The sequence below is a fragment of the Protopterus annectens genome, chromosome 8.part0, assembly GCF_019279795.1.
Source record: "Protopterus annectens isolate FY-2018-M chromosome 8.part0, PAN1.0, whole genome shotgun sequence".
Taxonomy (NCBI): Eukaryota; Metazoa; Chordata; order Ceratodontiformes; family Protopteridae; genus Protopterus; species Protopterus annectens.
Window position 1 is genome coordinate 932149738 of NC_056741.1, and position 16334 is coordinate 932166071.

General features: G+C 39.1%; 1 protein-coding gene across 1 annotated transcript in view; it reads left to right on the forward strand.

Annotated features, from left to right (window-relative positions):
* Positions 1–16334, forward strand: part of LOC122809162 (IgGFc-binding protein-like) — a 351155-nt gene that overhangs the window by 245022 nt on the left and 89799 nt on the right. The window contains exons 13-14 of the mRNA XM_044080449.1: positions 1697–2267; positions 2435–3033. Coding sequence (XP_043936384.1) covers positions 1697–2267; positions 2435–3033 — 1170 coding nt within the window. The remainder of the gene's footprint in view (positions 1–1696; positions 2268–2434; positions 3034–16334) is intronic.

Sequence of the window (16334 nt, forward strand, 5' to 3'; positions counted from 1 at the left end):
TGGCACGTCCATTTTAATCCTTTGCTTTCTTGGTGTCTCTGGATCACATCTCCTATGTCTAAGGTCGATCTGCCTCTTCATGTCTCAATGCCAGTTCAAGTTTTTACTGCTTGTGTTGCTTAGTTGTCTGTAACACCTTTGTATAATCTTTTGAACATCCTCCCTAATACGTAGCCTGAAAACTTCCCCTTCCTGCTGTACTTCCAGAATTGCAGGTATTTCAGCCATACAGCTGTTCCATTTATCCTTAGCTAATTTAATTGTATTTATTTATTTCACATTTGTTAACTAGGAAAGTCTGACTTGGAACAAAGCCAATTTTCAGTGGAGGCCTGGGAGAAACACTCCAGATGTATGTCTTTGTAACGTGGGAGGAAACTGGAGCACCCGGAGGAAATCCACACGAATTCAGGGAGGACATGCAGACTCCACACAGAAGGAACCCTAGCTGAGAATTAAACCAGAGAACCTCTTGCTGTAAGGCAACAATGCTACCGCTGCACCACTGTGCCGTAATATCTCCAGCATGCTCTCTGTTTCTGATTAATTTCTAATGAGCTTTATGAACATCCATGCAAATGGTACAACTTTAAGTCTTTGCTTACCTTATTATTTATTTATATGTATAGAAGCATGCTGTAACATGCCTGGGACTGCTTTCTGATGGTCCTTGCCACCTTCCCACTCTGTGTATCCTCTCTGTCAATGTGTCTTGATTTCCTCATAGCATGAATCCTTCTTATGATAGCTGCATTGCAAGCTGCTGCAGTTCACTGTTGCCCACTCTTTCATGTACTCCAGTTATCCTGACATTCCTATGTGAGTAATTTTCAAGAATATTCATCTTTTGTTCCCTGCCTTTTTATAATTTCTATTGTCTTCTGTGATCTGTGCATCTGTTCCTGCTGCTCAGATTTAATTTCTGCTTTATTTTCTTCCATCTCTTGCAATTCTCCTTCTAATCTTTACACTTCTTTTGTTGTTGTTGCCCTAGGGCTTGTTTCAAGGAGCTCAACCTCTGGCCTATTATGATTACTTTAAAAAATTGAAAAAAAATGTTCCACATTATTTAAAGCTTTAAAAGCAAAAACGGTGTCCTCTTTTTATTAATGATTAATCATATTTATTTCTGTTTTTTTTTTTTTTATCCCTGAGAACCCTATTTTATCCAAATTTCTGCAGGCCCTGTCCAGAGCTTTGGGCTTAGGCAGACATCTTCCTGGGCTCTCTTGCACCACCACAGGCTTTTCTGAATGTTTACATAGGCTGTAGCCCATTTTACTACATTAACATGCATTCAAACTGTACAAACAGCTATGCAACATTTTAGAAATTAAATAGTGGCAGTTATATTGCCTGTGCTGTCACTTAACAGTGATACCACACAGTTTGTGAAGTAAGAAAATGCTTTTTTTACTTATTTGTATGGAGTATTTCTAAAATGCACAAATAAACATGTGCAATAGTAAAGCATTTTTCACAGTGTGAATAAAGAGCATTTTTCTGAAAAAAAATTGCAAAACTTTTTTGTAATGTCTCTTTAAAAAGTAATTGCATACGAAAATAGAAGGAGAGAGAGGTGAAATATAGATAGTAATATAGATGTACAGAAAAACAGACACACAAATGTATAAACATATACAGTCAGGCATATATACTCAAGAAATAATTAATAATTAAAATTTCTTCTTTACAGGTAAATGATATATCAACCAATTTGCCTGCAACTTTAGCGAATGGCAAGTTACTTCTTTACCAGAGTGGAAATAATGCTGTATTAGAGACGGCCTTTGGGCTCAAATTAACATATGAATGGAACTGGTATGTGCATATTACTGTACCCTCTAGCTACAGCAACAATTTATGTGGACTGCTTGGTAACTGCAATGAAAATGTGAAAGATGAAAGAATGACACCTGATAGTACTCTAGTGTCATCCATAACAGAATGGGCCAAAAGCTGGAAAGTGGAAGACAGAGACAAGTTCTGTTTTGATGTTTGTCAGGGTGTCTGCCCTACGTGTGATGACACAAAGAGGCAGATTTATGAAAGTGAAAGCTATTGTGGTTTACTAACAAAAACTGATGGTCCCTTCAGCGAATGCCATTCCAAAGTGAACCCTAATAGTTTCTTTGACAACTGTGTCTATGATGTTTGCCTAAATAATGGAGCTAAGCAGCTTCTGTGCCAAGCATTGAATTCATATGCAGCAACTTGTAGAAAGAATAGAGTTGTTATACTTGACTGGAGAGAGCAAGCAGGATGCCGTGAGTTACATTTTCTTTTGTTTTTTTAAGTTTCTGCATTTCTGTCATATTTTCTTTTCTATTTTATTTACTTTTTCTTCATGTCATTAATAAAATAAATTCTCCGCTTAGAATTGTATTATTTTATAACATTTAGGCTTACCTTTTAATTTTTTTTTCTTTTCTAGCAATGGATTGCGGTGACAACAGTCACTATGAAGCATGTGGAAATGCTTGCCCTGCTTCCTGTTCTAACTCCACAGTTCTATCTGCTTGTAAAGATCCCTGTGTGGAAACATGTGCATGTAATCCTGGATATGTTCTTAGTGCTGGAAAATGTACTGCAATTGAGAAATGTGGGTGTACATACCAAGGTCATTACTACAATCCAAGTGAAGAATTCTGGGAAGATGAAAACTGTAGCATACTTTGCCGATGTGATCCCATCCTTGGAATGGTAGTATGCAAACCCACTATGTGTAAATCCAGTGAAAAATGTGACATAGTCAATGGAGTGCAGGGCTGTTATCCTATACATTTTGCTACCTGTTCTGCTTATGGAGATCCACATTATACCACATTTGATGGAAAAAGATATGACTTTCAGGGCACTTGTATCTACAGATTTGTTGGTTTGTGTTCTAAAGATCCTACTCTTACCCCATTTGAGGTCAGAGTACAAAATGACAACAGAGGCAGCAAGGTGGTATCATTCACAAAGGTGGTCTTCATTGAAGTATATAATACAACAATAACCATCAGTAAGGAATATCCATATCAGATTCAGGTATTTTAATTACATTTTACATATCAAAAGTTCTGCATAACAAAGTTATTAAAATGTTAATGCCACTGTTCCACAATGTACACGAAAATGCCATATATGTTTTATATTGTGCAGTTTACTTATGTCCTTCTGTGCAGTAACAATAGGAGTCAATGGGAACTTTAAAGTGTGATAAACAGTTTTCAGGAGATATCACTGTTGTTTTGAATTAGAGAGAAAACTGATGATTTATGGCATTCTGAAAAATATGTATTTACAAAAAATTTACTTGGGATGTATACAGCTAAACCTGAAATAGATGATATAGCGCTGTATAGCTTACTTTCCCATTTAGGTTCCATTTTAAATGACATGCGGGAATTATTTTGCAAAACAGTATCACCATTATGGTGTTAAAGGTAACAATAATTTTGAATACAAGTAGTCATTGAGAGTTATGCCGCAGCTCTATATTACAATATTTATTACTTCTACATTGAAGTATTTCTTTGAGGAAATTGATAAAATTGTTTGGATTACCAGGTGACATCTGAAACTAGAAGTCACTGAATTAACTATGTTGACCTGCAATTATTTTAATTTATTTAATAACATATTGTTACAGGGGAGTGGAATGAAACCTTTCATGATAAGCCTTTGCAAATATTTTTAACACACAAAAGACACAGTTTTTTTATTATTATTTAGCTGAAATTGTGAAAACTCAGCACAAGTAAACAAAATGTAAATGATAACCCAAACTTTACTTTAGGTTAGGGTGGTCCCAGAGATGACATAGTCTACACAGTTAGGCATTATTATACATCTTTCTTCAGTGATTTATCACTACTAGGATACAAAATAAGTAGTGTCACAACATAACATATTGGGGACCCTCAAGCCTAGTGAGAGTTCAGAGCCTTAAGTGATGTGCTGCCTAGAAATTGTGCTTCCAGAGATGCCATCAAAGCTAGAATTTTATCAAGGATACTGAAAAGTTTAAAAAACATAAAGGCCAAATAGCTATAAATGTTCATCTCCACTTTTGGCAAGCCTCACTATAACAGTTTGGAAAATTTGGTTTTCTTTCCAATCAAATACATTTTTTTACATACATTTAATTATTTCCATCCATCCATCCATGGATTTTACTATTTAGTAACCAATGGGATTAGTGGGAGATTGTGAAATGCTGCAGAATAATCAAACACTCTTGTACAAAATCTATATTCATATGCCATTGTTCAGACTAACCAAGAAATCTGAACCTTTCTTCAAGAATACACTGGTGTATGCTATCCATCCTAGAGAGGCTTCAGATGCAAGTCTATCATCTTATTCCTTAGGGAATGGAGACTTATAAAAACATATTGGAGAAGACTAATGCCATTTAAAAGAAGTAAGACCAAGTCTTTATTGACACCTTTGCCCTGTCTTGCTGTAGGTGAGTCAGTTTCAAAGTAGCTGACAAAGTATCTTCCTGTTCAACTTGCCTAGAGATTTGAAACATCCCCTATACAGAGCTTAACCTGTAGAAAATCTAATTGATTCTGTTCTTATCTACAAACTACAAAGTGACATGATCACCATTGACTAACTGTGCCTTCTCCTCCACATCCATAAACTGTCAGCATTGGCTATTCTTGGTGATACAAGATTTCATCACCTCCTACTTCTTCTGTGCCCTGGACTTTAACCTCTCCCATTCTGCTTTGTGCACATTCACATAGCTCTCTAGTATAACACTGTTCATCCTACTGAACTCCATTATTGCCTCAATCAGCTGTTCCTGATCATCCCTTAATGTGAATGGGTGAACACCATATCAAGACACTAGTAGTCCCTCTTTTTCTGCCTTAACACCCAGGATAATTACCATAAGTTCTGACCTAGGATGCTGGCTTCCTGTGTTTATGGTTCATGTTCCTTGTCCTCCACTCTGACCACAAATTTGAGACCTTCCCCATGAGTATTGCTACACCATTTTTGTCAGATCTTAGTTGTGTAGTACAGATGGATAAAGTCCTGGCCTCCATCCAAATGACCTAAGTTCATCTAGTGTCTTGAATGTTAGAAGTACTGGGTTAGGGAGGCTGGGCATAACCAGTAAATGGTAGCTCTGCCATACTGAAGTGAGAGGAGCACATTGATTCCAGTCAACTGATCACCACAATCTGAGTGGAGACTTACACAGCACCAAAAGGGCCAGAACTGGGGGCATCATTTTGGTCATCCCAAGCTAGTAATGGTAGCCCTCATAGTTTCTGAATAGAAGTATTTGTAGAAGAAAGGAAAATATGAAGGATGCATCACAGTGATGTGGATGTTTAAGTAATCCACAAGAGTAGGTTTAGAAGCATAGTAGAAACACCATCATTGCTGGGATGCCTGTTAGAACTCAAAACACCTCAGTGGTTTCCTGGATGTTTACTTTCAGAAGACAACATCTAGTTATCCTGCAAAAAAAAAAAAAAAAAAAAAACTCTGGATGGCAATACCAGCCATCAGAGATACTGTTTTAGTGTGTTTGTGTTAAAAATGTATCTATCAACATGTCTAACTAGAAAAAGTCAGGTTTAGTAGTCTGAAGGAAAATGAGCAATGTTGAATCGGAAACTTCTTTTTGACATCCACACTTTAAATGTAAGACATTATGTTTTGTCATTAGTCACTATACTAAATCAGACATGTTCACACTCTGAAATGATACAGCTACATTTTTTTCCTATATGCTTTTTCTGTCCACATACCTGTCAATCCCAAAATGGACTGGTATATTCATTCCAAACTGGTCTTTCACCCAGTGTCAGGGCAAGAGGTATCCAGGTAGGGCCAATATTCAAGCAGCCATTAAGATGTTTTGGCTGTCACTCTTATACTGGGAATGTTGCTGTTTGCAATTATCCAAAACCCACCTATGGGTGCTGTTTGATGTGCTTCCCTGTGGAGGATCACAATTTCTTACAAATGTGACTACAGGGTTCCACTCACCCATACTGAAAGCTATTACTAAGTAGTGACTCAGGAAGCTTAACTGATACCCAACAAGCCACGTATCTGCATTGCTACTTTTCCATCAAAGTATTATGGCAATGCACTGATGGCTCTGTCCAACCATTCCCCTAGGAGGACCATGCCCATCCCACCAACGGCAGCTTAATCAGGTATCCAAGTTGCTACATGAACTTTATTCTTCTTTACCACTGGATATGGTTAATTTTGGGCCACTTTGCTGACTTTCTTTCTGAAATTCCAAAAGTGGCAGCAAGGTTAAAAATTATTACAAACAGTATATTGACACAAAGCTATTATTATTATATATGTGTGTGCGTGTGTGTGTGTGTGTGTGTGTATGTGTGTGTGTGTGTGTGTGTGTGTGTGTGTGTGTGTGTGTGTGTGTGTGTGTGTGTGTGTGCGTGTGTGTGCGTTTGCATGGGTGTCTGTGTGTGTGTGTGTGTGTGTGTGTGTGTGTGTGTGTGTGTGTGTGTGTGTGTGTGTGTGTGTGTGTGTGTGTGTGTGTGTGTGTGCATGTATGTGCATGTGTGTGTGTGTGTGTGTGTGTGTGTGTGTGTGTGTGTGTGTGTGTGTGTGTGTGTGTGTGTGTGTGTGTGTGTGTGTGTGTGTGTGTGTGTGTGTGTGTGTGTGTGTGTGTGTGTGTGTGTGTGTGTGTGTGTGTGTGTGTGTGTGAGTGTATGTATGTATATATACATACACTAATGAGAACCGTAGAAAAGAAATGAAAAAATATCTTCTTGATACTTGATCAATTGATCTGATAACCAAACAGACGTTATGACACTGAGTAGATGGCACAGATGTGTTCTCTTCATTATAGATTGAAAGAAATGATACAGCAAAAGTAGAACTTTGCAGAAGAATTATTAAAACAAATATGGTAAAAGAGACACAGCTTGTGTTTAAAATCTAAGGTTTTGTATCTGAATGTAGACTGCTAGTGCTGTATGATTCAGCAGCAGGTGAAAAACATTTGTGAGTCAGTTTATAGAAGTATGACATACTAGATCTAAGGTTTTGTATCTGTTTGTAATAGGCAGTGTTTCTATCTATATTAGAGATAAATTCACCTCCTGGCTAATTAGACTGGTCAAGTCCATGGAGTTACTTCAGGTTCAGATTACTGTGGGAAAAAAAAAAGAATACCCCCATTCAAGTCATAACTAGTTACAGATCCCCTTCCATGCATCATGATACACATGAGGCCTATTTGACTTAACTGGAGTCAATCCAAATATTGCCAAACCCACTGGTCATAGGGGATTTAAATTATCCCACCATCAACTGGGAAACCTACTTTAGTCCTAACTCACTAGTGCAAACCTTATTTAACTTTGTTAACTCAAATGCCCTGGAACAACTTGCTCCAACGTCAGCAAGAGGAGCAAACATACTAGATCTGGTCCTTGCTAACATGACAAACAGATGCACCTCCGCAACTGTCAGACCCTCATTAGTTAACTCTGACCACAAATCAGTCGCCTTCAAACTGGCAACAGAACTCACAAAGAGCGAAGTCAGACTAAAAAACTTCACCAAAGTAAACTATATCCTCCTAGGGGAAGGAATTAATGCATTCAAAGCCCCACTCCCACTTGGGAATGGTGACCACACTAACTAACTTGTATAAGTGTATAGACTAAGCTTTTCCAGAAAGAATCAAAGCCAGAGCCCAAAGTAAAATAAGCCACCCTGGTGGACATCCAGCATCAACAAACTTTACAAACAAATAAGAAAGCATGTCAAATCCTCCAAGAGTAACTTTGAGAAAAAACTTAGCAATCACAGCCAAGGATAATCATAAGGACATTATAGCTAAGTATGCGGCCTAAAAGGTAGGACCCAAGCATGTGGTGAACTAGTGACTAAGGGTATCACACACACTCATTCCACAGAGATAGCAAACTTGCTAGTGGACAGATATGGTGAAAATGTCACTCCCTTATCCCCTCCAAACTTATCAGAAACCTTGCCCCCAACTTTCACTCTACCCTATGTATCCAAAGAGTAGATCATTAAAGCCTTATCTAAGGCAAAAATACAGCCTCTATGGGAACAGATGGCATCTCAGGCTGTCTTCTAAACAAACTAAAGCATGAACTAGCATCACCATTAAGTGCTCTATTGAATCACAACCTAACTACTGGCTTTGTTCCTGTGGAATGGAGAAGAGCAACAATTATTACTCTCCTCAAAGGTGGCTTAGTAACAGACCCAGTGAATTATAAACCCATAAGTTTGACCATCCTCATCTGTAAAGCTATGGAACATATTATTATGGACCTCATAAATAAAGATATAGGCGACCTCCAAACCATGGATCTGGCCCAATTTGGTTTCATCACAGGCAGATCCTGGCTGTTAAATCTGGTGGATTTCTTCAAAAACATGACCAGGGCCATTGATGAGGGTAAATATGTGCAGACAGCATACCTCGACTTGGCAAAGGCCTTTGACACAATCCCACACTCAGGCATTACTGATAGACTTAGCAGACTGAATGTAAACCCTTTTGTTGCCAACTGGGTCAAAAACTGGTCACATGCTGTCAAAGTAAGTACATCCACATCAACCAGCAGACCTGTCACCAGTGGGGTACCTCAAAGGTCAGTGTTCTGCCCACTACTGTTTGGTATATACTTCTCAGACGTTCAGGCCAAAACTAAGGGGCTGTGGCTGACCAAGTTTGTGGATGACTGCAAACTGGGTGCAATTACAGAATCTGCAAATGATGTCAGTATACTTCAGGAGGGTCTTATGCAGACCATTGACTGGTGTCTCAGTCATGGTCTCAAACTGAATGCAAATAAATGCATCATCATTCCTTTCAGTAAAAGCAATGCCCCTTCATACTATCAAATTAACAACAATACCCTGTGTACCTATGAAGTGTTAAGATATCTGGGATCACAAGTAGAATACAACCTTAACTTTGACCACAATGTGTCAACGGTAGTAAGGAAGGCTTTCTACGTAGCACACTTGATTAGCAAAGACATCGCCTCTAGAACAAAGGAGTTTATAAACCCCTATACTCATCACTATTCAGGACCATAATTGAGTATAATACCCCTTGTGGCATGTACCGTACAAAGCACCCTCTGCAATTGGAGAGACCTCAGAGGTTTTTAAATAAGAAGATCAAGGGACTGCAGCACATACCTTTCACAGACTGCTAAAGTCTCTGTCACTATAGTCGGTATTGTATAGACTTCTTAGGAGAAACTTATGCCTAGCTTACAGAGCAATCTCTGACTCACACCTAATGAATTTGCTGCACATCAGTAAATCTAACAGGACTAGAGCTGCCCATTGCAGGGACATAAATATGGCCTGTGACTTGAATAGGACGTGCCGGAAAAACAGATGTACCTCCCAGTGACTGCTGTTTCTTTGGAATAGGCTGACAATTCATGTAAAGCAGAAGACCTCTATGACACTGTTCAAAAGGAACCTGGATGAGTTGATGAGGCACTGTAAATTCTTACCAGGGATAGTGCCCACAACCTTCTGGACATGGGCAGTCATTACTAAATACAATCTTGGGTACTGACTAGAGTACCTATGATATTAATTCAGATGAAACGGCTAGGCTTGAAATGACCTTTGGGTCAATAGCCTAGTAACCTCCTATGATCCTATGATCCCATGGTAACAAAGGGCTTACTGGGCAATAATATTCTATTAGTTCTTCATGTGAAAATACTGAAGAAATTTGACTCAAGAACCATGGCCCATGATAAAGAATCAAAGAGAGGAATGGGATTGGGCTGAGACTGAAAGTGGTCATCTGTGTCCAGTGCTCCACTGTAATTAACTAATTTAAATAATTAAAAAGTGTCACTCAGAGGGCTACAGCAAGATAAGGAAGGCCGTACCTCAGCAAATCCAACAGTGTTTATGCAAATTAACAGAAACCATAAGATCATTAAGAGAATATTATCACACACACACACACACACACACACACACACACGCACACACACACACACGCACACACACGCACACACGCACACACACACACACACACACACACACACACACACACACACACACACACACACACACACACTTTGCAGATTGCTTGTATCAAAGGACAAGGACTCCAATGTTCCATTTGGTTCAGGCTGTACTTTTTTCACTTACTGAAAATAGCACCTCAGAATGTGACTAAAAGGAATAAGCTGGGACACCCTTCAACTTCTTCAGTCAACAATTCTGAAGTAAGTAAACAATAACTGGGAGACAAAAGCCCAAATTCAGGAATAGTTGTTGAATATTACTCTAATTAAAAAGTTAACAGAACAAAACGTTTTACATTAACGTGCTTTTTCAAAAGAATAAAAAGTGTGAAACTGTAATACTTGGCATTAATGAGTGACTACAATCCTAAACAATTTACCAGAAAATTAACATTTTTATGAGGGATAGGGGTAAAATATGATATAAAATTGGGGACATTCAACAAAACCAGGAATAGTTGAAAGGTATGAGTTGTATCAGTGCAGTCACTTGATTATTTTAGAAATAACTAAATGGAAGACTATGAACAAGCCAACATATTATGTACTCATATAACCAGTAGAGATACAAGGAGAACTTTATCAATAAACATAATAAGATTTAATCTGTATATTGCTACATGTCCACTTTTACTTCACTGGGTCAAGCAATGTGTTTACAGTACACTGTTAAATTCTCTAGTTTTATTTGCCATTATAAATAAATGTCAGACTTTGAAGTCCCTAACACATTTTTTGCAGCAAGGTAAACCTGAAAGAACAAGTGTCAACATATTCTTTGGATGTCAGTATAGAATAGTTTGTTGAATGTGACTCTTCTGATTTGATTTTGATGAACAAACTTCCTTAAAGCTCCAGTTTTCATATGCAGACAAAAAACATGCTGTTTGTCAGGTGCACAGCAAAGCAAACTCTTCCTAATTAAAACTGAGCTTGAATGCTCTTCAGCTCAGAGGAAAGGATATGCTACCATGACTTTAGACACAAAGTAAAAGGTGGCCCTTTGATAAAGCAGCTCATTCTGTAATGTTGCACTCTTAAAAATGATGGACTCTGTTCATGGGATGATACTAGGCTATTGGCCAGGAGGCCCTATAAACCTAGCCAATAATTTTGTCCATGTTCCTACAAAGTCAGCACCTATTTCCCCTATTTAGCAGGGACAAAGGTGAGATCTCAGGGATGTATTTTCTGTTTCCCATCCAGTTGTCCAGGTTCCTCTTAAAGAGGGCTAGAGAGGTACTCTGCTTGACATGGACAGGGAGTCTATTCCATACATGGGGAGTCTTTGGGACACAAATCTATCGCACCAACAAGTTTTATTAATGTCACAGACCAGGTTGAGGCCTTGTGTGTGGGTTGTGCGAGTCGAGTTTGACTTACGGATATACAGCAGCTCCATTAAGGCTGGGTATGAGATGGCTTTGTATGCCAGACACAGGGTCACCTCTGAGCAGTCTGTATGAGACTGAGTAGAGCGACAGGACTTCATTATTTTAACATCAAACTGCAGGAAGACTTATTTTACACATTTACGCATCTTTGCGTTGATATTAACTTTCTATGGTATCATTCAAAGAGGGTATCAAACTGACAAAGATATAATTGGGAGTCACTCTGCCCTGTAAACGTATTTAACTTATTCAATCTTTTGTTAGGTTTGAGGAAGCACAGTTCAGCTCTCCTGTTGCTATAAAAGAAGAACATCTGTGCATACTGAGAGCGACCCATATTCCCGAATAAACACAGGACACAGAAAAGGTTTACTGGGGGTGGGATGAAGTAACTGTTTGTCAGGTCTCCTATAGCAGGAAGAAACATGAGTTTATCATCAGCTCTGGCAGAGTTAGTGGAAGTCACAGATCCATGCATGGGCAGTCTGGTCATTGTTAGGAAATGAATGAGGTTTATCAAGGTATCTGATGCACTCTAAATAGGTGGTTGAGCATATTGTTTTCTCCTGGTAAGGGACTCTGATCAGCCACCAGAGCATGATGGCTGCTGACCCCTGCAGACTTTGAATGATTAAAGTTCTCTCTCCCATTACTTCAGTGGAGCTGACACAGTTTTCCCCATCTGCAAAGTGGATGGACCCTTCCAATGAAGGGCTACATCACAGATAATATGAAAGGAGCTATTGGGAAAGAGTAGGTAAGTAAAAAAAATGCAGGCTGTAGAGAAGTGCAGTGGTAACATGCCTTCTCACATCTCAGGGTCCATGTTTCAAGTATGACTTCCTGTCACCACCTGGAGTCACTTTGCAGATGAGGAGGAGAAGATGGAAGAAGAAAATAGAATGGATCACAAGAAAAAAACATATAATAAAAGAAAGGAAACACAGACCAGGAGACCAGTATGTCATCTGGAGGAAAGAGGCCTGTAAATAGACATGCGAAAAGAAAGTGGGCAGAGAAGAAACATAATGAAGTGATGCTCAAATGGACTGAAGCCAGGGAAGTAAGATAGCAGAGAAGGAAGTGTTACTAACTAGGACTGAAGCCAACAGGGAGCATATTTCAAATCTGAACTGACTTTCAATGAATGCTTTTGCAGTAATTCAAAGTCATGAACAATGATGACATAAAAATTAAGAAAGTGTGAAGAGCTGTCCCTATGTGGAATGAACAAAGCAAATAGCCAGTTCATAGAATTAATGACATCCCATAGCATTTCTGAAAATATAATGTGCACATGTTAAGTAAAAGAGTGCACAGAGTATGTTTCTGTTGTACTTTTGTATATCAGGTTTATGTTCAAGTCTACTTTGTTTTGGTTTTTGATAGGGTTGTATGTTAAATCTCTTTCTATTTTGCTCTTACTGGCTTTTAGTAGTCTTTTCTTTCTAACTGCTTTCCTTTTATGTGGCATTGGTTTTGTGTCACCAATCCAAGCTGACAGTCAAAATAAAAGACATTGTTGAACAATGATAGAAGGGAACTGGATCTTGTTTTCCTGGTTTACACAGTTGTGTTCCTGGTTTACACAGTGTCTGAAAAAAAAAGGGTTAGTAATGAAGGAAGTTCTACATGAGAGATGATGGAAAGAGAGATGATAAAAGATTGGGAGACATGGTGAAGGAAATGTAGAGAAAGAGAAACAGGACACAATGAAGGTGAAGGTAAGAGTATAAGAGGTGATTTGCAGCCTTCCAAACAATAAAGCTATATAGAAGGTGGTAAGTTGATACTGAGACATCTTCTGTGGGCCACCCAAAGAAAATATGAAGGATGAGAAAGCAGTCAGTAATATGATTAAAGAACCATGGAGAAAGTGAGTGGCTATAATGAAACACCTACATCTGACAAAGGGAGTGTGGCTCTGATTGGAGACATCAGTTGCGCCAAATGTGGACTGGAATATTCTCTCATCTACACTGGGTATATAAAGTTGTCTGGCGCTAGAGTATTTATGCAAAATGTAATGTGGAAACAAGAGTGAGAGAATACTCAATCTGATTGGAGGATGAGGACAGCAGATCACAGGTAAAACATGTAGAAAAAGTGGTGGTCACAAATTGATGTCCTCCACACTGGCCGTAAAAATAGTTCTGGAAAATATTATTAATATGATAGAATCTGGGGAAGAAGACTAGCAGAGCAAAGAGGGTTTCCTATAAAAAACAGAGAATGCCAAAAACATCTGAGATTTCCTGGTTCAAGGAAGGGGGGAAACAGACACAAAAGGAATAGATGCTAGAAAATGATACACAGGTACAACTATACTCAAAGAGATATATACCTCCACACCCTGGCAGTGCAAAAAATACAAAACAAGGGGGTTGGAGGGAGAGGATGGCTACTGCAACAGTGTTCTATTAGAACACACACACTGTTATGGTAAGCTACAGTGGCATAAGCTATATGGATATATTACCATAGCTTTAAAGCTAACAAGGGAGAAGGTGAATACTGGAGAATGGTCCAAATAAAACCTGTTCAGGACCTGGACAAGGAATTCAGTTTGTAGTGTTTAGCAAAAGTATGGACAGAGGACCAAATTGCTTCCTTAAGAATACATCTAGAGTCTACTCCTTTACAGAAAGCCACCGAAGAAGCCGAAGCTCTTGTGGAATGCACCCTAACCCTCTCCAGAAGTGATTTATTATAGTGAGAATAAGAGAAAGAAACAGAATGAGACAACCATATAGAAAAATGCTGCTGTAACACTGGTTATCATTTTCTTCATAGGAGACAAATAGCTAGTCAGCTTTCCTGAAAGACTGAGTTTTGTTTAGGTATGAAATTCCTGATGACTTCCAAAGTATGGCATTTTCCCTATTGTTCTTGGCATCAGAAAAAAGAAAGGAAGATTAATGGACTGTCTCAATGTAAACTCTGAGGCCACTTTGGGCATATAAGAGGGATTAGTTCTCAAAGAAAAACTGTCCTGTGGAAAATGAGGTAGATCTTACTTATCACAAGTACTTGTAACTCAGTAACTGCTTTGCTGAAGTCAGAGTAATGAGTAAAACAGTTTTCCATGTTAAGAACCTCAGTTCAACAAAAGCTGTTTCATATCAAAAAGGAATAAGCTTGTTCAAGTACAAAGTTAAGAACCCAAGGAAGAGACACCTATTTCTTAGATAGATGGATATGTAAAACTCGTTTCAAAAACTGCTTGCCTTAAGAAAAGTTAGAAAGGGAGATCCAAGGACATACAAGCAGAAATGGCCATGAAACAACCTTGAAGAAGGGCCAAAGGACAGTAACTCTCACAACTGATCAATAACCAGTCTTTAAGAGGGTCCTGATCCTTGAAATGACACCAACTGTAAAATATTTTCCACATAGACATATGTGACTCCCTAGTAGAAACTTTTTTAGCCTCCTTCACTACCAGCTGAATGTCCCCAGAAAAAAAAATCTTGCGTAAAAGGTCAGGATGTATAAAACCACCTCTATCTTATATGATTAAATCCAATAAGCATGGAAGCCTGTGGCATTTCCACTTGGCCAGTTATGAAATAAGGGAAAACCACTGTTGGCTGGTTGAAAAGAGGGTCAGCACCACGATCTTTTGGAAGTCCTTCTGGATCTTTAGAAGAACAATGGATATCAGTGGAAAGGCTGGAAAAGCATAGATGAACATTTCTGATCTTGGGAATTAGAAGGCATCTTTTTCAGGCCTGCTTGCATGAAATCCTGCAGCATAACTTTTTTAGTTGTCTGCTATGAATAGAGGCAAACAGAGGTGTAATTCACAGTTCTATCAGTTCTTGGAGGACCTCAAGGTGAAGTTTCCATTCACAACAGGCTGTCCTGGTCCTGCTTAGCTTGTCTGTTACAATGTTTTGCTCTGATGAAATGTCTGAAGCCTGAGGAGTCAAAGTTAACTGAATAGATACCTATTCTGATGAAGTTTCATTCTGAGTTACTTATGTATGGCTCCCAAGTATGTAACAAAGCCCAGAAGGTTTAGGATTTTTACTTGGAAGTGTTTGCACTTCCCAAGCCATTGGGAACGCACAAACCAGTGCATTTCTTTGTGCCGGTCCCAGGCCCGGATAAATGGGGAGGGTTGCGTCAGGAAGGGCATCCGTCATAAAATTTTACCAAATCATACATGCAGACAACAGTACAGATATACATACCAGATCGGTCGAGGCCCAGGTTAACAACGACCGCCACTAGTAATGTTGACCAACAGGGTGATGGTGGAAATTGGGCTACTGTTGGCCGAAGGAGGAGAAGAGGGGGAAGGCATGCCCGAAGGCAGGTAAAGGCTAGGACTGTGATAGTGAGGGTCAGATCTTTGAATGCTGGCAGTATGACTGGTATAGGGAGAGAGCTAGCTGATATGATGGACTGAAGGAAGGTTGGTATATTGTGTTTGCAAGAGACCAGATGGAAGAGGAGCAAGGCTAGGTGTATCGGAGGCAGTTTCAAATTGTTTTATCATGGTGTGGATGAGAGGAGAAATGGAGTAGGCATTATCCTGAAGGAACAGAATACTAAGAATGTTTTGGAGGTGAAAAGAGTATCGGATAAAGTGATGTTTATGAAGCTGGAAATTGATGGTGTAATGATGAATGTTGTTAGTGCATATGCTCCACAAGTTGGGTGTGCGATGGATGAGAAAGAAAAATTTTGGAGTGAGTTGGATGAAGTGGTGATGACTGTACCCAAGGGTGAGAGACCTGTGATTGGAGCATATTTCAATGGGCATGTTGGTGAAGGGAACAGAGGGGATGAGGAAGTGATCAGTAGGTATGGTGTTAAGCAAAGGAATGCAGAAGGTCAGATGGTAGTGGATTTTGCGAAAAGCATGGACATGGCTGTGATGAAT